The sequence below is a fragment of the Oncorhynchus mykiss genome, chromosome 8 (assembly GCF_013265735.2).
Source record: "Oncorhynchus mykiss isolate Arlee chromosome 8, USDA_OmykA_1.1, whole genome shotgun sequence".
In the NCBI taxonomy this organism is placed as follows: Eukaryota; Metazoa; Chordata; class Actinopteri; order Salmoniformes; family Salmonidae; genus Oncorhynchus; species Oncorhynchus mykiss.
In genome coordinates this window covers 49,780,989-49,806,595 of record NC_048572.1, presented here as the reverse complement: position 1 = coordinate 49,806,595, position 25,607 = coordinate 49,780,989, and the positions used below count along the sequence as shown (strand labels likewise).

Genomic DNA, 25,607 nt, shown 5'->3' with positions numbered 1-25,607 from the left:
AAGAGAAACGGAACCAGTCACACATATATCCTGTACATTGAATGGAATTCATATTTCATCCACCTGTATGTGTAAAGGACATCACACTGCTGGCTTAGCAATTACCACCTCCTCCCGATTCGGCCCATACCTGGCGCGAACTCTGGACCTCTGCCTCCCAAACACACGTGACCATGCTCCCTAAAGCATCTCAGCTGATCGCGCCACCTCAAAAGCTAGCTAATGAGGCGAAGCAAGCTTGACACTTAAGGCTGAGGGGTAGTTTCACACATCCCCATGTGCTACATATACATGCAAATTATGATGTTAGGATGCTAGGATGAGCTAGTCATTGAGAGAAACCTGGTCCAAGAGGACAGCAGGGTTAGTATAACAGATACCGGTAATCACAAGCATTAACACACATTTACATTATGGTATACATGTAACACAAACAAGAAAACACAGAGAGTTCTCGCCTTCATATTTCAAGTGCAGCTCCGCAGACTGGCCACACAGTGGCAGTGCAAAGAAGGCCATGTCTTAATAACTACAAAACATAGCCTACTCTAAAAGGCATTCAATGCCACAATTTATAAGGTACTGAAGTAATTGGATTCTGTATAGGTACAAATGATATATATGGTTATGAGTTTTAGCATAAGAGAAACAAAGGTGAGATATAATCAAGCATTAAACGTAAGCATGATTTCAAAGTATTCCATTTGAGAGATTCAGAGATCTGAGGACTAGGAGATTTAGGCGAGTTATACATGAATAAAGCAAAAATATTGAGTTACAATGTCTTTACTGTCTTTACCTTTAGACCACGAGGGCCAGGGATACTAGAGCTGCGTCCCTCTTGACCCTACAGAAAAGGTCAACAGTTACAGCACAACCGAGCCACCTTCCATTGACCTCAAATATCCCAATGTCCTACTGTTAACACACACACACACACACACACACACACACACACACACACCTATTACCTTTAATCCTGGTGCTCCATGTAGGCCTATCAATCCCTTGATAGAGAGAGTAACAATAATGCACAATAAGACATAACTATACACAGTATGTTATAACCCTTGCATAAGTATTATCTATTGCACCTCAATATTATACAAACCAATGGCATATCTGTGAAAAACCTAATAAAGAATACAAGTATTTTGCTACATTTACATAGCATAGCCAAGCTCAGTCCAGGCAAAACAATTAACTTACCTCAACCCCACGAAGTCCAGCTTCCCCTGGTGGTCCCGTCGGTCCTGGTGACCCAGAGACACCCTGTAAGACACCACAGAGAGTTGGGTTAATGTCTATCTCTGATAAAGAGAAGAGAGACATGCCCAGTCCCAAATGCCACAAGCCCATAACCCATATGCACTAGTGGATGACAGAGGATTTGATTAGTGTAAGCATGGCAAACTTAGCCTATCAGTAGGCAAGGGGATCCATATTGCTAATTGAAAGGACGACACACTGCTTGCTTGGCGAATACCACTTCTCACTTGATCCGGCTCAAGCGCATAATTAGGATGAAAAGGATGAATAGATACTGAAGGAGAAGACATATAGAGGATATAGAGAGGAGATGGAGGGTGAAAGAGAAGTAGGGTACGAAACTGGAGTTTGAGGAGGGACAGAGAGAAGGGAGAACAACGAGAGTGATGTTACATTATGGGATGATGCTGGTTACCTGGTCACCGTCTCTTCCTCTAGGTCCAGGTGGCCCACTTCTAATTGTTTGAGGTTCACCCTGCACATGCGCACACACACACAACATTTTGAATTCTGCTGATTATTAGAAGGATGGCGATGATGAAGGTGTGAGCAGGAGGAGGAGGAAGAGGGACTACCTTTGGTCCAGGTGCTCCAGGTGAACCCTGTCAAATAAAAGACAACTATCAACATTACAGTAAAAGCGTATTTTGACGGACAGTAGTGAAACACACAAGTAAAGATGTGCATGTATCCATCTTACTCTTAATCCATCACTGCTGTGGAGACCAGGTGGACCAGTTGAACCCATCTTCCCCTGCAAAGACATTGTTGGCACCCGTTAGCAGGACTGTTAGCCTGACGACTCACACTCAATTATTCTGCTGCTCTGTCATTCGCTACATACTTTAGTCTGAGAGAGACATAATTGAAGTTGTTTGTGGTGACGAGGGGCATGAGACGCATTGTAAAAAACAAAGTTATCAGCGATTGGATGGTATCTAACCAATTACAGTATCAAAGCTAATGACCGCCGCCATTTGACTGCATCAAGGAGCCTGGGTAGCCATGCAAAATGACTGTGGCACTGCATCCAAAACGGCACACCATTCCCTATTTATTGCACTACTTCTGACCAGGAAATCCAAGGCTCTGGTTAAACGTAGTGCACAATTTAGTGAATAGGGTGCCATTTGAAACACATTTTGGATGTCTCATTATAGGTCATTATAGGTGCTACTATATGATGATAAACAGTAGTGATACACACTACTAATACTGCTGTCTACAGTAGTTAAAGTGTGTGACTATAATTGTGAATCTGTCCACATCTGCATTGAAAGAGAGCATACATATCTAGCTTGGTGTGCTACCTTTTGTCAGAGAGGTTCACATAGAGAGACTATGGTGACAATAGCCACTGTTACTGCACCTCTGTTCCATTGCATCCTGGGGCACCTTGTTGGCCCATTGGTCCTTGAAGGCCTGGGATGCCCTAGAGTAACAATTTGGCAAATATTACACTGGATGAAGACACACACACACACACACACACACACACACACACACACACACACACACACACACACACACACACACACACACACACACACATACACACACATACACACACACACACACACACACTCGCACGCACACTCGCACGCACACTCGCACGCACACACACACACTTACCGGTAGCCCTGGTGTCCCAGCAAATCCTTCTTTACCCTCAGGTCCCTGAAGAAATAGAAAGGATTGTAGTCTTAGGAACTGCAGGATTATAGAAAATATACAGCAACAAAAAAAACTCTGACATTTATTGTGGAAAGTTACCCGATTGCCATATTGTCCTGGAGGTCCATGAGGGCCCACGTCCCCCTGGGAATGACAATCAAGACATGATTCAGGTATGCTTTTTTTCGCAGGTATGAAAACGTGCAACCTTAGGTTCTCAAGGCTAGTACACTGCTAACTGTACCAAAACCTTGGACAATGCAGTCATGTGTTAACTTAAGAGTTTAAATAGCTAACTGTGCTAATCTAAGATCAGGTTCCCTCTGTCCATATAATAGTTTATAAAAGGCCAAACTAATCCTAGATCAGCACTCATTTTAGACGCTTTATGAATACGGGCCATGTATAATATTTCCATTTAATGGCAACTTTTATGTGGAGCATACTGTAGTGCAGGTAAGGAAAGTACCTTTGGTCCCACTGATCCAGGGTGACCCTCTGAGCCCGGATAGCCAACCGACCCAGGTAGACCAGTCTCTCCTGAGTAACCCTTTTCTCCCTGTGTGTGTGTGTGTGTGTGTGTGTGTGTGTGTGTGTGTGTGTGTGAGTGAATGTGTGTGTGTGTGTGTGTGTGTGTGTGTGAGCGAGAGTGATGGAGAGAAAAACAGAAACAGAGAATATTGAATAGTGTGATGAGAACAAAAAGATGGCAACAGTTACTCCCAAGGGTGCTTAGCTTGGCTGGTGGTCTGCTTACCTTATTGCCTTTGACTCCTTCACAGTGACACCTCGACTTCCCAGTACACGCACACTAGAACAAAAACAGCACACACTCATTATAGCTGGCTTTTTATTTTGTTGCCCAGCACAGAGACACAGTAATCAATTTATTGTATATGTAATACGTTTCTGTAACCTACAATGTCAAGTTAAGATTCGGTTGGTATGTTTTTTCTCAAGTTTTGATGTAAAATAGCCTTGTAGTTTTTAATTTTTTTTAGTAAACCTTTATTTAACCAGGCAAGTCAGTTAAGAACAAATTCTTATTTTCAATGGTGGTCGTAGAGGCTGGAAATCAGCGGAAATGAAGTAGTAGGTCAAAGTGCTCAATGTGTATATTTACAGTTCTTGGTGAGACATAATATAACTACAAATATCAAATAAGTGTAGTACACTAGCAATACACTGGCAACAGCTAAAAGAAAAGCTTCTGAATCAGGAAATGTCCATATATACTAAACAAAAATATATAAGCAACATGTAAAGCGTCAGGTCCCATTTTTCATGAGCTGAAATAAAAGATCCCAGAAATGTTCCACACGCACAAAAAGCTTATTTCTCTCAAATTGTGCACACATTTGTTTACATCCCTGTTAGTTCGCATGTTTTCCTATACCAAGATAATCCATCAAACTGACAGGTGTTGCTGATTAAACAGCATGATCATTACACATGTGCACCTTTGCTGGGGACAATAAAAACTCTAAAATGTGCAGTTTTGTCACACAACACAATGCCACAGATTTCTCAAGTTTTGAGGGAGTGTGCAATTGGCAATTGACTACAAGAATGTCCACCGAGTGGTTGCCAGAGAACTGAATGTTAATTTGACTACCATAAGCAGCCTCCAACATCATTTTAGAGAATTTGGCAGTACGTCCAACCGGCCTCCCAACCGCAGACCACGTGTAACCACGCCAGCCCAGGACCTCCACATCCGGCTTCTTCACCTGCGGGGTCATCTGAGACCAGCCACCCGGACAGCTGATGAAACTGTGGGTTTGTACAACCGAAGAACTTCTGCACAAACTGTCAGAAAGGATCTCAGGGAAGCTCATTTGCAAGCTCGTCGTCCTCACCAGGGTCTTGACCTGACTGCAGTTTGGCGTTGTAACCAACTTCAGTGGGAAAATACTCACCTTCGATGGCCACTTGCACGCTGGAGAAGTGTGCTCTTCAAGGATGAGTCCCGGTTTCAACTGTACCGGGCAGTATGACGTCGTGATGTTAACGTTGTCAACAGAGTGCCCTATGGTGGTGGTGGAGTTATGTATGGGCAGGCAATAAGCTATGGACAACGAACACAATAGCATTTTATCGATGGCAATTTGAATGCATACCACCGCAATCATTTTATGTTTCAGCATGATAATGCATGGCCCCATATCGCAAGGATTTGTGCACAATTCCTGGAAGCTGAAAATGTCCCAGTTCTTCCATGGCCTGAAAACTCACCAAACATGTCACCCATTGAGCACGTTTGGGATGCTCTGGATCGATGTGTATGACAGGGTGTTCCAGTTCCCACCAATATACAGAATCTTCACACAGCCATTGAAAAGGAGTGGGACAACGTTCCACAGGCCACAATACTGACTTGTTTTCTGATCCACGCCACTACCTTTTTTTTAAGGTATCTGTGACCAACAGATGCATTTCGGTATTCTCAGTCATGTCAAATCCATAATTTAGGGCCTAATTCATTTGTTTAAATTGACTTATTTCCTTATATGAACTGTAACTCAGTAAAATCTTACAAATTGATGCATGTTGCGTTCATATTTTTGTTCACTGTACATTTCTACATTGGTAGCCTACATTCATCTAAAGCAGACCTAATCACAATATTTATTCACAGTTCTTAAATTGAACACTTTACAAAATGTTCTTCCAACTCATAGAAGCTTACTGACTCCCAATCGTGGCACACGCATGCCACGTATTTCTATTCGCGCTGAGGCGACAGAACAGAGAAACCAGACGCATGAACACATGGAGTGCTCATTTAAAATAGCAGAAAACTCTTCAGTGGAATTCAATAAACCAAAACTTTTACTCATAAATGTAGTTGTTTGTTAGCTCTTCAAATTATCTCTGAGAATGAAAACAGTACATGAATGTGATAATATGTATTCTCAGTGAAGTTGGTGATGTTTCCATTCCATCTTACATCCTGGTATCATCAGGTTCTTACTTGCTATTAAGTTGTAGTTATTTTTAAGTGAAGTCCAGCCCAACTTGTTGACTGAGAGTTTATTTTTTAAGTGGACTGAGAGTCCAGCCCAACTTGAGTTGATTTACAGTGGCGTCCATAATTCGAACCTTCAGAAATGAGAACAGGTATGCAACTATCTAATGACTAATTTTAGCATTACAGTAATGTACCGTAAAATACGTATGACTGCATAGTATTGCATAAACATTTGTAACTCTAAGCCAACCACTCACTGCACTGCATTGAATGAATGAGGTTGGTTATCATGCCGTACAACCTTTTTTTTGTACATTGTTTACAGTTCCTATGCTGAACACATACTGTGTTTGAATTCTGTACAGAGTGGAAAGGCAAAGACATCATGGAGGACGAGGACGCTTGTTTACAGATGTACAAGAGACTGCAATTATAAATATGGTTTTGGCCAACAATGCAATTAGGATTCGAGAGATAAGAGAGCATATCTTAAATAATGACACCATATTTAACAACATCAATGCTGTAAGCCTGTCGACCATACAACGCATCCTCCAACAGCACCGAGTGACGATGAAACAACTTTACAAGGTGCCATTTGAGAGAAACTCTACCAATGTCCCTGGACAGCGTGGGGGTAATATCACAATGTGTGCTGCCATCACTCAAAACGGGGTCCTCCATCACAACGCCACACTGGGTCCGTACAACACCGGCCATATGCTCACTTTTCTGGATGCAATTTACATAATGCCTGTCCCCGATCCAGATCAGGAGCCTGCTAGATTGGTGGTTTTATGGGGACAATGTTAGTTTTCACCGGGCTGTTCAGGTCCACAATTTGTAGTTTTGTACCTACCCCCATATTCACTTTTTCTAAATCCCATAGAGGAATTCTTCTCAGCCTGGAGCTGGAAAGTGTATGATCGCCAACCCTATGCCCGCATGCCGCTTCTCCAGGCAATGGAGGACGCATGTGGGGACATAAAGGGTTGCCTCTGTCCAAGGTTGGATACGCCATGCTAGGAGATACGTTTTCTCTTGCCAAACGTCAAGGGAAGTATCTTGTGATGTGGACGAAGTATTGTGGCCAGACTCAGGCCGGAGAAAAGATGAAGCGTAGCCCCCCCCCCCCCCCCGTACCATTTCCTGGACTGCCCCCCCAGGACCCCACACACACAATTGTGTTCGTTACTGTATTCTAAAGAATATACTTTTGGTTTACATATGTTTATGGTTTTGTTGTATGCCACTGTATACAACAGTAATGTTTGGCCTAATAAATATTTTCTGTTTCTACATTGCATTGGTGTTTACAGCGTACTTGTTACCCCTCTCAGCAGATTACTTTCAATGTAGAACATTGTATTGAAATGTAGTAATAAGCCTACGAAAGAGCTTTAGATTTAGAATAGTGTTTACATGGTATATCCAAAAATGTACTATTAGCTTGGAGTTTTGCATTAAAAGTTTTGAAAATTCACGACATACTTTGGTACTTTTTTCACAAGTGTGAGACAAATAAATCATTAAAGGTACAATTTGCCAATTTAGGTGTAGTCAATTAGCTTATTTCTCAGATCAAATTATATTTCAACAAAATAATGTTGATGGAATGCAAATCTTATCAATTTCTAACATAAATAATTTCAGAACCATATGAGATGGAGGGTCTCAAAATCCCCTTGTTTGTTTTATTTTTTAGGTGGAATGGCCCAGCTGCTAAACAGCAACAATTGTGCTTAGTTTATGAGGCCATGGTTGTGTGTAACCAAACCACAACATTAAAACAAATCATCTTGTTTTTTACTGTAAAAAAGGAACAGTATGTTACCATTCCATATTTTAAGTTATCCAATACTGTTGCTACTGAAATTGATTTACAGTGCCAATAATTATACTGTAGACATTTTACAGCAACATACAGTGCCTCGCAAAAGTATTCATCCCCCTTGGCATTTTTCCTATTTTGTTGTATTACAACCTGTAATTTCAATTGATTTTTATTTGGATTTCATGTAATGGACATACACAAAATAGTCCAAATTGGTGACGTGAAATACAAATAATAACTTGTTTAAAAAAATAAAAATAAAGTGGTACGCACATATGTATTCACCCCCTTTGCTATGAAGCCCTTAAATAAGATCTGGTGCAACCAATTACGTACAGAAGTCACATAATTAGTTAAATAAAGTCCACCTGTGTGGAATCTGAAATTTCAGTACCACCACCAAGCAAGTGGCACCACCAAGCAAGTGGCACCATGAAGACCAAGGAGCTCTACAAACAGTTCAGGGACAAAGTTGTGGAGAAATACAGATCAGGGTTGGGTTATAAAATAAGATAAGAAACTTTGAACATCCCAAGGAGCGCCATTAAATCCATTATTAGAAAATGGAAAGAATATGGCACCACAACAAACCTGCCAAGAGAGGGCCGCCCACCAAAACTCACAGACCAGACAAGGAGGGAATTAATCAGAAAGGCAACAAAGAGACCAAAGATAACCCTGAAGGAGCTGCAAAGCTCCCCTCTGTTCATAGGACCACTTTAAGCCGTACACTCCCAGAGCTGGGCTTTATGGAAGAGTGTCCAGAAAAAGCCATTGCTCAAAGAAAGAAATGATCCAAAAGACATATGGTACTCTGGTCAGATGACTAAAATTGAGCTTTTTGTCCATCAAGGAAAATGCTGTGTCTTGCGCAAACTCATCACCCCAAGAATAACATGCCCACAATGTTTTTCATTGGCAGGGACTGGGAAACGGGTCAGTATTGAGGGGGGGGGGGGGGGGGGGGGGTGAATAGTTTTGCATGCTCAAGTTCTGTTTTTTTATTACTTTGTTTCTCAATCAAAATAATGTGCATCTTCAAAGTGGTAGGCATGTTGTGTAAATCAAATGATACAACCCCCCAGAAAATCTATTTTAATTCCAGGTTGTAAGGCAACAAAATAGGAAATGTCAAGGGGGTGAATACTTTCGCAAGCCACTGTACTCTTACTGTAAAGCTTTAATTGCCTATTTCCCAGAGTGCCTTTCCTTTCGAATGAATAGTAGTACCACCCATGACTGTATTTGTTAGTGAAAGAGAGATGTTGTTGTATTCATCCATGTTCTGTCCTGTAGCCTTCAACAAGCAAATATGTTATCATAAAATGTATAACACAATATGTATTCATAAGGCCTTATTTTACTCTTACACAGTGGCCTAAAAATCATAATTATTACAGGCCTGCAAGTAGGATTGCAAACTTTTGGTAACTTTCTCAAAATTCCCAGAAATCCTGGAGGAATCTTCCAACTGGAATTTCTGGAAAACATGGGAATTTTGGCAAAGGTACCACAATTTTGCAACCCTACCTGTAAATCACACATTATGCTGGCTTGCAAAGTGATGTGTAATTCCTATTGGAAACCAGTCAGAGTTAGGATATCCAAAAGTTGGAATGTATTCACCTGTAACCTGCGGTCAGAATGACTGCCAGGGTCAGGCACTTTGTGAGGTGACTCCCTAAGCCATTTAAACTGGAACAACCATTTCAGTGTCGGGTGAAAAAAAAAAAAAATAATCTAACTGATTGGATTAGTTTAGAAACATGTTATTTATCTTTGTGTAGCATAATATTAATCAATCAATCATTTTGAATATTTACAAATACAATCAGTTAACCGCTACTGTGTTTCACATAGCATTTAATGTCTAAAATAAATTGAATATTTCCAGACTATTCAATGTTTTTCCCACAATGCAATGTCATTTATGGTAATCAACTGTATTAGGTTTACACAGTATGTGACTGTTGATTATACAGTAATTTTGCGAGACAATTACAGGATAATTTTTTTATTAACAGTGTGGTAGTGACACAGCATTGTGCATCAACTAAGCTTGTACATGCTGTCCTCACTCATTTCCTCTCCTATTTTCCTGTCCTGAGTTTCCCTGATCCCTTCAAATTGACAACCCAAGTGTCCCTATACTCAGACTAAACACACACGCACGCATACCATCCTCCATCCCCAAAATGCACTCGTCGACCCCCTCAAACTTGAGTTAGTACGGAAAGGTGGAAACCCTCAAGTCCTAATGCACTTGTGGCACCACAAACAAACACATTGGGACTCGCACACGTCTGTTTACTGGCCCATCCACATGATTGATGCTGTTTGCAATTCAATGCAAAACACTGAACCGCCGGTGTATCAAAGTATCAAACCCCCCCCCCCCCCCCCCCCCCCCCCCCCCCCAAGTAGGCCAGATTAAGACAAGTACAGTGTGTTCATCTTTAGTAGCTTTATAGAGTATCTTGCATGTTTGTGAGACAGACTTACTTTACATGAAAGGACATTTACAGAGTAAAGCAAAGTCAGTTACACCAGACATCCAGTCCAAACATTGCCAGCCTCTATACTGTAAATGTTTTTCTAGAGCTGTGGTAAAATGTATATTTCAAATCTATCACTAAATCATTTGACTTTGTTGGAAGGAGTACTATCCACAAATAAGAATGACAGCAACTGATTGACAAACACCTGAATACTTTCCTGCCAGTTCTGGACACCATTTATCAGATTTCAGCAGCCACTACTCTTAAGCTTGTGGATATGGAACGCCGTTTGTTTGTCAAATAACACCGAGAGGTGTTCGGTTTGCGCGAGATATAGCATTTTCCTTGATGGCTAAAAAGCTCAATTTTAGTCTCATCTGATCAGAGTCCCTTCTTCCATATGTTTGGGGAGTCTCCCACATGGCATTTGGCAAACACCAAACGTGTTTTCTTATTTTTAACCCAACCCTGTTCTGTATTTCTCCAGAATTGTGTCCCTGACCTGTTTGGAGAGCTCTTTGGTCTTCATGGTGCCACTTACTTGGTGGTGCCCCTTACTTAGTGGTGTTGCAGACTCTGTGGCCTGTCAGAACAGGTGTATATATACTAATCTAAATAAAACATCTATTTAAATTACAGGTTGTAATGCAACAAAATAGGAACAACTCCAAGTGGGATGAATACTTTTGCAAGGCACTGTACCTAGGTAGCGCCAATGCAACCACCCTGAAAACAATGAACAGTAGAAACTGCAGTCATTTTCAATATTCTTAGCAATGATTTAGGAAACCATGTAAGTAAGTATTAGCTAGGTAGCCACTTGTTCTCCTATTGAAATAGCTAGCTAGCCTGCTACATAACCCTGTTGCCCAAAACTAGCGTTATAAGCAGCCAGCTAGCTTCATCTGACTACTATGGCTTGACGGGACTGGGTTATGTGTCGTGTAGCTAGCCACAATAAGGATTAGCCACAATAGTGGAATTTGCGGTTCGCCTTTAAAGTAAGTGTCCCTATAAGAAAGTCAGGGAAGAACACTGTTTGCATCCATCAGCTAGCTAGCTTTTTTTACGACCGCCACTGTCTACTCTAGAGCTTGGGTAAGTGTGTCTGCGCTTGTGCGGCAGCGGCACGGGCGCCAGACCAAACTGTACCAGCATCATAGCATACGTATCGGTGAATCATTGTGACATTTTAAATACGAGTGATAGTGTAATCAATGAGTAATAACGTCAAAAATGAATGAAGGTGTTAAATTATGTGACGTACAGTCATATTCGGGTCCTGATTGGTCTATAAAGCTTATTTGACACGTCAGATAGTGTTATTTGACGTGTATCTTTGACACGTAAAGACCCAAACGGCGTTCCATATGTGAATGCCGTCTGAATGCCACAGGTGACAGTTGTAATACTCACCACTGCATCCTGTATCAAAATGTTGGCTGCGGCCTCCCGGGTGGCGCAGTGGTTAAGGGCGCTGTACTGCAGCGCCAGCTGTGCCACCAGAGACTCTGGGTTCGCGCACAGGCTCTGTCGTAACCGGCCGCGACCGGGAGGTCCGTGGGGTGATGTACAATTGGCCTAGCGTCGTCCGGTTTAGGGAGGGCTTGGCCGGTAGGGATATCCTTGTCTCATCACGCACCAACGACTCCTGTGGCTGGCCGGGCACAGTGCGCGCTAACCAACGCTGCCAGGTGCACGGTGTTTCCTCCGACACATTGGTGCGGCTGGCTTCCGGGTTGGATGCACGCTGTGTTAAGAAGTAGTGCGGCTTGGTTGGGTTGTGTATCGGAGGACGCATGACTTTCAACCTTCGTCTCTCCCGAGCCCGTACGGGAGTTGTAGCGATGAGACAAGATAGTAGCTACTAAACAATTTGGATACCACGAAGTTGGGGAGAAAAAGGGGTAAAATAAAACATTTAAAAAATGTTTACATTTTTTTTGGGCTGGTCCTCATTAAAGTCCCTGAAAAACACACAATACAATCACAGAAAAATCCAACACCTCGACTTCATTAGTCCACTTCAAAAGTTCTACTTTTCCGACTTAACTTCATTGTTAAAGTATGCAAAACATGAGATACCAAACCCATTCACAGGGTTGGTTAATGTTTTGCTTCTTGGGTCTCCACCGAACTACAATAAATACATCCACTTTTAGTTCATGTTCCACATTTTTGGAATCACTTACAAAATGCATTACATTTGGTTTCCCTGGTGCCACTAGGGCAGTTTAAAACCTTGATAAATGAGTTCACCGAGGAGTGCAGTTGTTTTGATTGACTTTAATTAACATTTGTCATTTAGCAGCTGCTCTTTTCCAGAGCGACTTCCAGTTAGTGCATTCAACCTAAGATAACTAGGTGGGACAATCACATTTCACAGTCATATAAACATTTTCCTCAATAAAGTAGATACCAGCAGTAAGAGCTAGTAAGGGGAACAACAAAAATATGTCCTCAGGGCACCATTGAAAATTAGACACCAGTCTCAATTGGGCGATTAAATAAAAGTTAATAAAAACATTGTAAATATAACATACTAATAAAAATACTAAATAAACTAAATCAAGTACAAGAGGCATGCAGATAAAAAAAATTGATAGAAAAAAATGTGCTTATAGGGATGAAGTATGGACTGTGTTTGCCCATGTGCATAGTGATTGGAATAAGGTACAGTACAGTAGCAGCATTGAATTATATGAAAGTATATACATTAGTAGTGCAGTGAGGTGACATAACTATTGCATTGTGTTAGGTGTGTGTACGGGAGGCGAAGTCAGGTGCAGGAGAGCAGAGTGTAGTGAACAGGCGCACTTTAATTCCGGTCCAAAACGACAGCACATAAAACATAAACGTACCCAAACAACACGGAATATAACAAAAGTATAGTGCCTGCACAAATCCACATAATAAACAATTACACACAAAGACATGATGGGGAAACAGAGGACTAAATACATGTATATTGATTGGGCAATGAAAACCAGATGTGTATGGAACAAGACAAAACAAATGGACATATGAGAAATAGAGCGGTGATGACTAGAAAGCCGGTGACGTCGATCGCCGAACGCCGCCCGAACAAGGAGAGGAGCCGACTTCTGCGGAAGTCGTGACACATTGGTCTGGTAGACAAAGGTTCTGTGTGTACAGAATAGAAATAAAGGTTACGTGTATTAGGGTACAGTAGTCAGCCCATGGTTCAGCTGTTGAAACCGTCTTGTGGCTTGGCGGTAAAGGCTGGCTTTGAGACAGGTGGTCCGAGACTTAAATTCCAATACCTCCTTAGCCCTCCCCCTAAAGTTTACCAAACTTGTGATGTTTTTTTTTCTGTTTTGGTGTTCGGCAGGTATTTTTGCAGGTGTTTGAGTACACAAAACATTTTCTTGAGGCAAGTCGAAGTTTGGTAGCCGAAGTCTAAGCACCTATGTCTGTGATTGGTCAACAGTAGGGATTTTTCAATGAAGGGTGTGTTGTCATTCAAAGACAGACTAGTTTTCATGCACATTTTTTCAATTGAGAAATACTGTACCAAACATCTTAGTTAGATGTACAATTGAGCGACTAAGACCTCCTTGAGAAAAACGTAAAAATGAATGACAGATTTCATGAATTATCTTAGATTGATTCTGACTATTTTGAGGAAGTGTTACTGTATGTTGTTACGTACGGCATCTCAATAAGGACCAATAGCTTTTTTCATGTTTTTCAAGTAAAGTTATTTTAAATGGAGTATGTGGGCACAGACGTTCACGTCACCTAGCCGAGTTCTGCTGGGAGGAAACCAAACATTTGTATACGGACGCCTTTAGCCCTCTCCCTCTGTTTTTGACAATGGTTGTTAGTACACACCGGTAGAGTATCCTTCGCCCCTGCCTGTCAACCACTGTTTTCCCGCAGTTCTGTTAACAACGGCAAGGGGAGATGTTCAGGAGGCACTGTGTGCTAGCTTAGCGAGCTAGTCCTTCTCATATGGTAATTATGTTGTGATGGAAAATTTTATGTTGGTGATTTTCTATTTATAAATGTCTTTGTTCACTGTTTGTGCTTTTCTATAAACCAATTTCTGTGTTCATGCAAGTGACTGATTGAACGAATCCTCACCATCAGTGTCTGCAATTTAGCAGTACGCCCAGAACCTTTCAATTTCAAGATCTCAGCTTAGAGAGAACCACCCTTGAGGTATTTATCTGTCACATCCATGACCCAGTATTGGTCGGTTACATGAATGAAGCAAACGTTAATGATTAATTAATTCTGAATAAGCTAAATCATGCAAATATGACTTGTATGCAGTATATAAAGGGAACTAAACGGGACTGCCCCATTAGAGCTCCTGACAGATATTGACTATGGTGCAGCAAGTTTGTTAGAACCTCTTCAGCGCGCTGACAATAAACAATGATTAATTTATGATTGACTGAGTTTCCCTGTGTAAGAATTTCCACAACAACGTATTTGTTGCATGACAAATATATGGAAAGCTATTACTGCCGCCAGTACAGACAGTGAAAAACACAAGGCTCGTCGTTAATGAATTGTATTGTATCCATTGGTAGTTTGATGTCCGCAAGTGATGTGATGTCCCATTCCCTAGGCCTAATTGAGCTCACCTTAGCACTAGTTTGGAGTGCCACTCCGCCACAGAGGGACACTCGAAAATGAGGGGGAGGGCTAAGGGGATTATTATGATCTATCTACCCTGTGTGCTGCCGCCTCCCGCCTTCAAAATCGGAGGCCCCTTTCAGGTAATAGGTGACCTGAATCTGGATCCCTCATCTTTGGCATCCCGGGTTGCAGGGTTCTTCCGAATGGGTCCTATACACAAAGATAATTGTTACATTTGAATCACACGTGAGTTTAAGAATTGACTTAAAATGAAAGAAAACACATTTAATAACATCAAAACTTACTGTGAAGAATGGCCTTCAGATACAAGTCCCTGAAAACAGGCCTTATAACCTGCCCCAGTCCAGGTTGTGGTGATGGCAAGACAGTTTGACAGAATGTAAGGTAGCAAACTGTCAACTTCAGGTCCTTGGCATTACAGCCAAAAAACAAAATACAAGAGAAGTACTAGAAATGACACACTAGGATAACATGTTTCCTTCCCCCACCCCATATATATACACATACAGTCTGTAAAGACAGATATTTCCAATAAATATTTACATTTAAGCAGGTATGCTCTTACAGTGCATTGCGAAAGTATTCGGCCCCCTTGAACTTTGCGACCTTTTGCCACATTTCAGGCTTCAAACATAAAGATATAAAACTGTATTTTTTTGTGAAGAATCAACAAGTGGGACACAATCATGAAGTGGAACGACATTTATTGGATATTTCAAACTTTTTTAACAAATCAAAAACTGAAAAATTGGGCGTGCAAAATTATTCAGCCCCCTTAAGTTAATACTTTGTAGCGCCACCTTTTGCTGCGATTACAGCTGTAAGTCGCTTGGGGTATGTCTCTATCAGTTTTGCACATCGAGAGACTGAAATGTTTTCCCATTCCTCCTTGCAAAACAGCTCGAGCTCAGTGAGGTTGGATGGAGAGCATTTGTGAACAGCAGTTTTCAGTTCTTTCCACAGATTCTCGATTGGATTCAGGTCTGGACTTTGACTTGGCCATTCTAACACCTGGATATGTTTATTTTTGAACCATTCCATTGTAGATTTTGCTTTATGTTTTGGATCATTGTCTTGTTGGAAGACAAATCTCCGTCCCAGTCTCAGGTCTTTTGCAGACTCCATCAGGTTTTCTTCCAGAATGGTCCTGTATTTGGCTCCATCCATCTTCCCATCAATTTTAACCATCTTCCCTGTCCCTGCTGAAGAAAAGCAGGCCCAAACCATGATGCTGCCACCACCATGTTTGACAGTGGGCATGGTGTGTTCAGGGTGATGAGCTGTGTTGCTTTTACGCCAAACATAACGTTTTGCATTGTTGCCAAAAAGTTCAATTTTGGTTTCATCTGACCAGAGCACCTTCTTCCACATGTTTGGTGTGTCTCCCAGGTGGCTTGTGGCAAACTTTAAACGACACTTTTTATGGATATCTTTAAGAAATGGCTTTCTTCTTGCCACTCTTTCATAAAGGCCAGATTTGTGCAATATATGACTGATTGTTGTCCTATGGACAGAGTCTCCCACCTCAGCTGTAGATCTCTGCAGTTCATCCAGAGTGATCATGGGCCTCTTGGCTGCATCTCTGATCAGTCTTCTCCTTGTATGAGCTGAAAGTTTAGAGGGACGGCCAGGTCTTGGTAGATTTGCAGTGGTCTGATACTCCTTCCATTTCAATATTATCGCTTGCACAGTGCTCCTTGGGATGTTTAAAGCTTGGGAAATCTTTTTGTATCCAAATCCCGCTTTAAACTTCTTCACAACAGTATCTCGGACCTGCCTGGTGTGTTCCTTGTTCTTCATGATGCTCTCTGCGCTTTTAACGGACCTCTGAAACTATCACAGTGCAGGTGTATTTATACGGAGACTTGATTACACACAGGTGGATTGTATTTATCATCATTAGTCATTTAGGTCAACATTGGATCATTCAGAGATCCTCACTGAACTTCTGGAGAGAGTTTGCTGCTCTGAAAGTAAAGGGGCTGAATAATTTTGCACGCCCAATTTTTCAGTTTTTGATTTGTTAAAAAAGTTTGAAATATCCAATAAATGTCGTTCCACTTCATGATTGTGTCCCACTTGTTGTTGATTCTTCACAAAAAAATACAGTTTTATATCTTTATGTTTGAAGCCTGAAATGTGGCAAAATGTCGCAAAGTTCAAGGGGGCCGAATACTTTCGCAAGGCACTGTACCTTCATGTCTACAGCCAAAACTTGCCATCCTCGGCCCGTTGTAATGTCTCACTCCTGGCCCTGTTTCAAACAAATTTCCATTGAAATGAGGTATATACTGTGCAAGAATGAGTCTAATCTGGGCAATAATGAACAAAGTCTAATCTCAGTTCCATTACATTACACATGAGAGTCATTAGAATTTCGCTACACCCGCAATAACATCTAATAAACATGTGTATGTGACAAAAACAATTTGATGAAGGTGTCTTACAGTATGTATGGGGGAGTTTTGTTAAGAGCCTCGACGCGCGGTCTGAACATTTAACACATCGCTTGTGGTACGGTTTTGGAATCATAAGGACCTTATCTTTCATATCAGCAAGAATGTATAATTTATACACACTTTTATAAGGTTAGTGTTTCCGGACGGCCATATCGCCATGTTACAGCGCTTGTTTAGGGAAAACAGAGGCAACCACCGGTGCTAATTAGCTATCTAGCGTGCGCTGAACACCTGTGTGTAAGCGTAACTCGGGAAGTGTAGCGGAAGTGAAGTTTTGTCGGCTGGAGGCACCCATAGCTGTATGGATCTGTGCAAAACTGCTACAGTAAGTGTATATTTTTATTTGAAGGATACTTTCTCGCTGATAAAAGGGCCATATGTTTCAAGAGTCATATCGCAAGCGATAATTATTGACATTTCTAAAACGTTAAAACACATGGTCAGCTAACCGCTGAACTGTAGGGAAAAGGCAGAATGCTGCCTTCAGTTTGAGACATATTCCACATGGTGTTGTGGTGAATACAACACTGGGGCTGGCCATTGCCCTAATTGAAAGACACACCAGATTAGTTACATTAATAAAAAGGGTATTTTTTCTCATCTGAATGTTCATACAGCATTAATGGTGTTAGCTAACTAGCTAGCCGTTAACAAACCATCTAACGTCAGCAAGCTAGCTAGCTAAGTAACTCGGCTAGCAAGATCATAATCAGATAACAAACTAGCCAACTTAACATTTACAGTATCATCATTTAACTAGCTAGCGAGCAAGCAACAGCCAAGTTTGTGTTTTTAGCTAGCTAGCTAATGTTACCAAGCCATCTAATGTTAGCAAGCTAGACAAGTAATGTTAACTAGCTTGGCTAGCTACAGTAGCTTGCGTTATTGTCCTCATTGATGTTAACATTACACATGTAAAACCACACACACATATTAAGGAAAGCAGTAATGTTACTTACTTGAGCAAACAAACTTTGCATTTTCAAACCATGTGTTGAAAATGCGAGATCCTACTGATTTCACTGTAGTTCCGGTGCATTCTTTGATACCAAGCTGCCTTGAAACACCAGCCTCTACTGGACAACTTACTTACAATGTAGTTAGGATTGTTTCATGTAGATGCAGGTAGAGTTGGGGTCTCGGGGACCAGAACACTCAGACGACAGGGTCGAATCCCGGCGAAGGGAATATTATTTTGAGAATAGTTTTATGTGACACAGCAACAACAACAACTTTTCGGACACTTTTCTTCAAGTGTGTCAGGCGGTTTAGGGAGTGACATTTATTGCTGGAAAGGAACCATTTGTATCACCTCGAAAATATAGTATATTAAATCAATGGCAAAAATGTAGGCTATTTTTGGGCATAATCAATATACTGTACGTGACCGACCGACCGACTCGATCTTATGTAGCAAAATTTGAAATTGTATTTTTTACATTGGATAAAAGTAGAGACTCAGAGCTAGAAAATTATCATACACTACAGTTAAGGAACAATGGGAAAGTAATTCTGCTTTGAAAATTGATAACCTTGTAACCAAACTTTTGGGAAAATGGCCCTTGAATGTTTTGGTACCTACTGGAGACCTCTTCTTTGTCTACACCCATTCAGCATTGTTCACACCCTCTTAAGCTTTAGACCACACCCACCTCTGAGGATTCACGTGAGACTATGTACTAAACAACCAAAGATTTCAAGACTAAAGGCTGGTTTATACTACGGGTGTGTTCGTAATATAATCTGGAGTGCTAGAGTGTGCTATGGGCGTTCATACACTGAGAGCATTGTCAGATTGTCCGTTTGTAAATTTAGAGCGTTTTGGTCTCGGAGTGTTCAGAGTGCACACTGAACGCTCTGGCCGAGGAGTAGGGTTGATCCGAGCGGTCTGCCTAACAGCAGTCAAGCACCCAAGCTAACTGGCTAACGATGGCTAGCTTACTTGCTACTTCCAGACACAAATGAGAGAACAGCTCACTGACCATTTTAGTCGCCCTAGCAGAGCTGGTTAGGCTGTTTGTCTGTTATTCAGAGCGTTGGTGACTAACTGTGCTGCTGGCAACAATTTAATTTCACTTCTGCCAACGTTTACTGACACCGGCCATATTCAACAGGTGTTCAGCAGTCGTAAATTCGGCAGTTATTCTGCGTGAATTTACCAGCTACGTCTATCGACAGTTGTCACAGTAACAAGCATTTTATTGAAATAGTTACTTGCATAGTGGAGTCTTTTATTTAGACATGTAGCTAGCTAGCTAGCTAGCTAAACAATGAACCACAATCCCAAATCATAATGTTACTACCCTGTATAAATCTGCAGTTAGCTAACCAAGCAGATTCAATGTCAGCTAGCTAACATTAGGTTATAACTAGCAATGCAAATGCAAATGTATCAATGCAAATGATACAAATAATATTTCAAACAGCCATCCAGCTAACAATACACTGACTTTGACAAAATTAGAAACTTATAATATCTGAAAATGTAGCTAGCTAGACTCTTATGCATGGATGGATGCTTTTTCCTCCGTCACAGATGCCATGGTTGACCTTAGTTTGAAGATATATAAAACACCTGTCTCCGGATTACAACAGCCTTCTGTTTGTCCTTTTTTTGACTCGTGACCAGAAATTTCTCCATCTCCTTAGCTATCATACTCCAATTTCACTGATTTCAAAACTTGATCCTCCAGAGAGTGTAGAGCAACACTTATGCAGTTCTACTATGTGACATCTTTAAAAAAAAGCAGCATTACCTACCCATACTGACCATCTCATGTTACAGACAGAAGCGTACTACATGGCAGACCAACCTGAACTCATCTCTCAGCATGTCCAGACCACTCATTATCTCAGCCAATCATGGCTAGCGGGTAGGTTGCTGACGTTTTCTGTAGCTAAACCAACTGGGCTCGTAATTTTAAAAACGTATTTGTATTTACAGATTGCATACAAGTTTATTATTAAGGCACATGAAAGTTCGCATGTTCCAGAAGGCATTTCTGCCAAAAAAATGCATATAGATTTTTTTTTAAAGTTCACGTTCAAATGGCGCTCCTGTGAAGTAGTGACGCGCGACATACGCCTAGTTTCCTGAAACAAGTCACATATCAAGTTTATATTCTACTTAGACTGCTATAGGCTACTGTGAGTGGGGTAGGCTATATTATTATAACCAAACAGGCCTAATTAAAATAGTGGTAAAGGAAATGGAAAATGCAAGGCAGAGCATGCACAGACCATGTGGCTTAACAGTACCAGAGCGAAAAGACAATGCAGACACCATTTTTTTTTTCTCTACTCCTCGCTCCACACTCGCCCACTAACATGCTCAAAAGCAGCCCTGCTTTAGGCTATCAAAGAACTGTCAATGAATAATCATGTCAATGCATGGAATCAGTGAATGAATGGCTGCAGCAAACCAGCACTACAGGTCTGACAAGCTACATAAGAAATTAGGACTAATAAGACAAAAGAACATTTAAGTTGTTCAAACAAGATAACTGGTTCAAACAACTAAGTATCTGTCACGCCCTGATCTGTTTCACCTGTCCTTGTGATTGTCTCCACCCCCTCCAGGCGTCGCTTACTTTCCCCAGTGTATTTATCTCTGTGTTTCCTGTCTCTCTGTGCCAGTTAGTCTTGTATGTTTCCAATTCAACCAGCGGTTTTCCCGTTCTCCTGCTTTTTACATTCTTTTTCTAGTCCTCCCGGTTTTGACCCTTTCCTGTGTCTGGACTTTGTACCCGCCTGCCTGACCATTCTGCCTGCCTTGACCGCGAGCCTGTCGGCCACTCTGTACCTCGTGGACTCTGATCTGGTTTTGACCTTTTTGCCCGTCTACGACCTTTCTCTTGCCTATCCCTTTGGATTAATAAACATTGAAAGACTCCAACCACCTGCCTCTTGTGTCTGCATTTGGGTCTCGCCTCTTGTGCACAGATTGTATCTTGCTTGAACAACTTAGAAAAAAGCTGTTCAAACTAGATAATTGCAAGAGTGTATGTCTTGGGCTTCAGGGCTTCCATACCAGCTGAGTATAAAAAACACTTATAGATACCCCAAAATAGTTTGAATGGTCTTGTCATTCACACGGTACTGATTTCAAAATCAAGTGCATTTGATCTAAATATGGGTATACGAGGATATCTAGTGGTCACCGGGTTTTTCATCCTCAGTCACAAGCAATCATTAATGTGTATCCCCCTTCAAAAGATTTGTTGGGTTTTTCTATGCAAAAAAAATATAACTAGAGATTGTATGCACTAGCATGCAATGAGAGATTTTATGCAGGTATTTACTTTGCAACATGTAATGTAATTGACTAGAACAAAAGATAATTGCATGAGCTATGCATCTGTGCACCAGCATCTTTGTACCCCTCTACTAGCTAGCTAGATGGAGCAGTCAAGTCCAAGAGACAGTCCCTTCTGCATGCCTTCTTGACTTTGATGCAATGTGTAGTCATGCATTTGTGCATGCACACTGGTAACTGTCATAGCTAGCTAACTTAGCTCACAAACAAAAAAATTATTTGCCATTTCTGCACAATGGCACTTATTAAAGCCTTGAATCTCAGAGACCTCACTGTCACTACTGGTCATCTAGGTAGCCGTTAGCCAGCAGGGTTGCATCTGTTTTGCTTAGACTAGAGCTTGCTAGGCTGGCTAGCTCGCTAGCTAACGCAAGCTGATTATCATGTAGCAACCTATGCTGACTAGCGTCACTAGCATGCTAATGTTGGCTAACTAACATTGATACACCATAGTCATGGGTCCGCAAAATCAAGCAATTGGTATTGAATTAATGACAAATCATGTTTTGACATTGTAGTGGCTATTGATATTTTGGTTGTTTGCTTACCAGGGATGTCGTTAGACTTAGCCCCCCTAAAATATTCATTAGCCCCCCTGAATAAATCCATATATCAGTCAATATATTTTCTCTGTGATTTTTTTTTCTTCCATCGCATTTTAAACTTCTTACCTGGTGGGCACTAGGACCTGGGGGAGGCTGATGCATGCACTAGTGACTTTTAGGCCTACTTGTAGCTAACCTTTTGGTTAACGTTAGTTACTTCTGTGGCTTGAGACTGCTAGCTAACAGTAAACGGACAGGAAAAGGCTCTGACAGGACAGATTCATGCAGATAGCCTACGATGTGAATTTGTTGTAAGTTAGAACAGAGAGAGAGAGAGTAGACTTTGGTCATAATCAAAGCTTTATTAACCAATACCTTTTTATGTGAGGCTGCCTGTAGGCTAACAGACGTTGCGAGCTAGCTAACGGTAACGTTAACGGTGTCTTTTAAATTCGGCATAAGTTATGTGGCGATAATATCTAATTAACATTGTATTTAATGTCGTTTTGCCATCCGTGTCAGGCTATAAATGAGACAGATGACGTAACATCCTGCACATATCTTTTCATACTCAAATGCTTTCATTCAGTAGGCCATTGCAAAACAATTATCAGTCAGTCATGTGTAGAAAAGTTGACATAGTGTTGAACACAATGTCATTGTATTATCCTCAATTTCTCAACTGTAGGCTAACTAACGACTAACGTTAGTTGGACATACGGAAATTCTTCAAGAGAGGCAGTTCCAGCAGTTCTGCCGAAGGCCAATTCGTTGAGAAATTAAGATTTTACCAGTTCAAAAGAAACAAATTCAAACTTAAACTGATTAATCACCTATTAAGCCTTGAGTTATTGTAAATATGAGTTTAATAACAATTCATGTCAAAACACAGCAGACAAGAATGAGGGAAATAAGCTGGAGGCTGACAGGGCTGTAGGAGCATGTCTGATGAAGGTTAGTGATAAAAAAAAAGTGAGATGTTTAAACTTTCAGTTAAATGTGTACAGCATATGTCTTACTTTTGTTAGGCATAAATAAATGATGTTCATGATATTTTAAAGGGTCATGCAGAAAGAGAGGTTTCTGTTGAAGGCAGAGATCAACGTGCGAGCTGTATAAGTGAGAGAGAGCAAACATGCCCAGAGAAAGAGGGACTAGAAACAGATCCAGAGAGAGGGACAGAGAACAGATCCAGAGAGAGAGGGACAGAGAACAGATCCAGAGAGAGAGGGACAACAAACATGCCCAGAGAAAGGAGGGACTAGAAACAGATCCAGAGAGAGGGACAGAGAACAGATCCAGAGAGAGAGGGACAGAGAACAGATCCAGAGAGAGAGAGACAACAAACAGATCCAGAGAAAGGAGGGACTAGAAACAGATCCAGAGAGAGAGGGACAGAGAACAGATCCAGAGAGAGAGAGACAACAAACATGCCCAGAGAAAGGAGGGACTAGAAACAGATCCAGAGAGAGGGACAGAGAACAGATCCAGAGAGAGAGGGACAGAGAACAGATCCAGAGAGAGAGAGACAACAAACAGATCCAGAGAAAGGAGGGACTAGAAACAGATCCAGAGAGAGAGGGACAGAGAACAGATCCAGAGAGAGAGAGACAACAAACATGCCCAGAGAAAGGAGGGACTAGAAACAGATCCAGAGAGAGGGACAGAGAACAGATCCAGAGAGAGAGGGACAGAGAACAGATCCAGAGAGAGAGAGACAACAAACATGCCCAGAGAAAGGAGGGACTAGAAACAGATCCAGAGAAAGGAGGGACTAGAAACAGATCCAGAGAGAGGGACAGACAACAGATCCAGAGAGAGAGGGACAGAGAACAGATCCAGAGAGAGAGACAACAAACATGCCCAGAGAAAGGAGGGACTAGAAACAGATCCAGATAAAGAAAGTAAATCAAGCCGCTGCAGCAACTCTTTCCAGAAATGAGAGCAGTTTAGGTGACAAAGACACTGGGCCCAGACAAGTGAAGCTGAAAAGTTTACCAAAACCTTCGTATGGGTCACAGAAAAGGGCATTTTAGCATTGCTGGTTTGAGAAATACAATTGGGTAGAGTACTCTGTCCACAAAAACACAGCTTTTTGCTTTCCATGTAGAATTTTTGGCAAAAACATAACATTTGATTATTTTGTCAGTAGTGGCTGCAAAAATTTGAAAAAAAGCTTTATTTATCTTCAGTAAACATGAGATGGCACAAACACAGAGACAGTGTTGTGACATGGCAAAGCTACCAGGCAACTAGCAATCATGGGAACATTGCTCAAATTTTAACATCTGCCCATGCTAGTGATATTGCAGAGAGAAGGGAATATGAGGAGAATTGTTGGGGTCACCTCAGTGTTAGGAAGACAGGGACTCTCTTTCCGTGCCAATGATGAATCTAGTGAAAGCACAAATAGAGGGAATCTTTTTGAATGTATGGAGCTTTTGAACTTTGACCCTTTTTTGCAAAGGTACAGTACTCCATCAAATGCGACGGATCTCTCTCCAGAATGTCAGAATGACATGATCGAATGCTGTGCTCAAAAGGTTACGGACACCATAGTCTCTGAGATGTCAACGCCTGGAATGTATGCCATTATGGAGCATGAGGCGAGGGATGGGTGGTCTGAACAGTTGGCTCTGCGTGTTAGGTATGTGCGTGTTAGGTACAGTTAAGGAGCGTTTACTAGCACTAACAGAAATCAAGTCATTGGATGCCCAATCGATAGCAAATGAGTTGCAACAGCAGCTCCAAATGAGGGGTAGCAGGCCTAAAGTGCGTTGCACAGACCAATGATGGTGCCGCTGTCATATGGGTCCAAAGGAGGTGTGCAAGCACATTTTAGAGTGCTGCATCCGGGGACAATTTATGTACATTGCTATGCTCATGAGCTTAATTTGGTGTTGTGTCAAACTTGCAGGGCTAGTCCGGAGGCTGCTGAGTTTTTCAGTTTCTTGGAGAACGTGTATTTGTTTTTCACTACATCCCTAGTTAACCACTACAAGTTCAAAAAACATCAGTCCAAACTTGGAATAGCATCATCTGAACTTGTACAGCTCTCAAACACTCGCTGGGCATACCAGCTGCGGTCCATAAATGCAGTCATAGACAATCAAAAATAGCAGTTAGTGTCCATCTGCCATTGGATCCCCAATGGCTGTTGGTCTGAGAGCAAAGCTTCATCAGTTCTCCACCGTGTATTTGCTACTGATGTAGCAGTCCCTTCTTTCTATAACTGAGGGACTACACAAGTTCCTCCAGAAAGAGACTGTAGACCTGGCAGAAGCTTGTTTCAGCAAACAACGTCACGGATCCCTCTGGAACTTTCATTACGCACACCTGTCCCTTTTGTCCACTGATTAGTACTTGTATAAGTGTGCCCTTTGGTTTCCATTGGGCTTTCTATTATTGTT

General features: G+C 41.5%; 1 protein-coding gene across 2 annotated transcripts in view; it reads right to left on the bottom strand.

The window, feature by feature from the left end:
• LOC110530010 (collagen alpha-3(IV) chain) overlaps positions 1-25,607 on the bottom strand; it is a 70,914-nt gene that overhangs the window by 39,833 nt on the left and 5,474 nt on the right. For both annotated transcript variants that reach the window (XM_036985556.1, XM_036985555.1), the window contains exons 2-12: positions 3,701-3,754; positions 3,413-3,502; positions 3,043-3,087; positions 2,902-2,946; positions 2,639-2,701; positions 1,970-2,023; positions 1,845-1,871; positions 1,685-1,744; positions 1,210-1,272; positions 972-1,007; positions 800-847 (exon numbers count right to left, since the gene is read on the bottom strand). In XM_036985556.1, the coding sequence (XP_036841451.1) occupies positions 800-847; positions 972-1,007; positions 1,210-1,272; positions 1,685-1,744; positions 1,845-1,871; positions 1,970-2,023; positions 2,639-2,701; positions 2,902-2,946; positions 3,043-3,087; positions 3,413-3,502; positions 3,701-3,754 (585 nt within the window). The remainder of the gene's footprint in view (positions 1-799; positions 848-971; positions 1,008-1,209; positions 1,273-1,684; positions 1,745-1,844; positions 1,872-1,969; positions 2,024-2,638; positions 2,702-2,901; positions 2,947-3,042; positions 3,088-3,412; positions 3,503-3,700; positions 3,755-25,607) is intronic.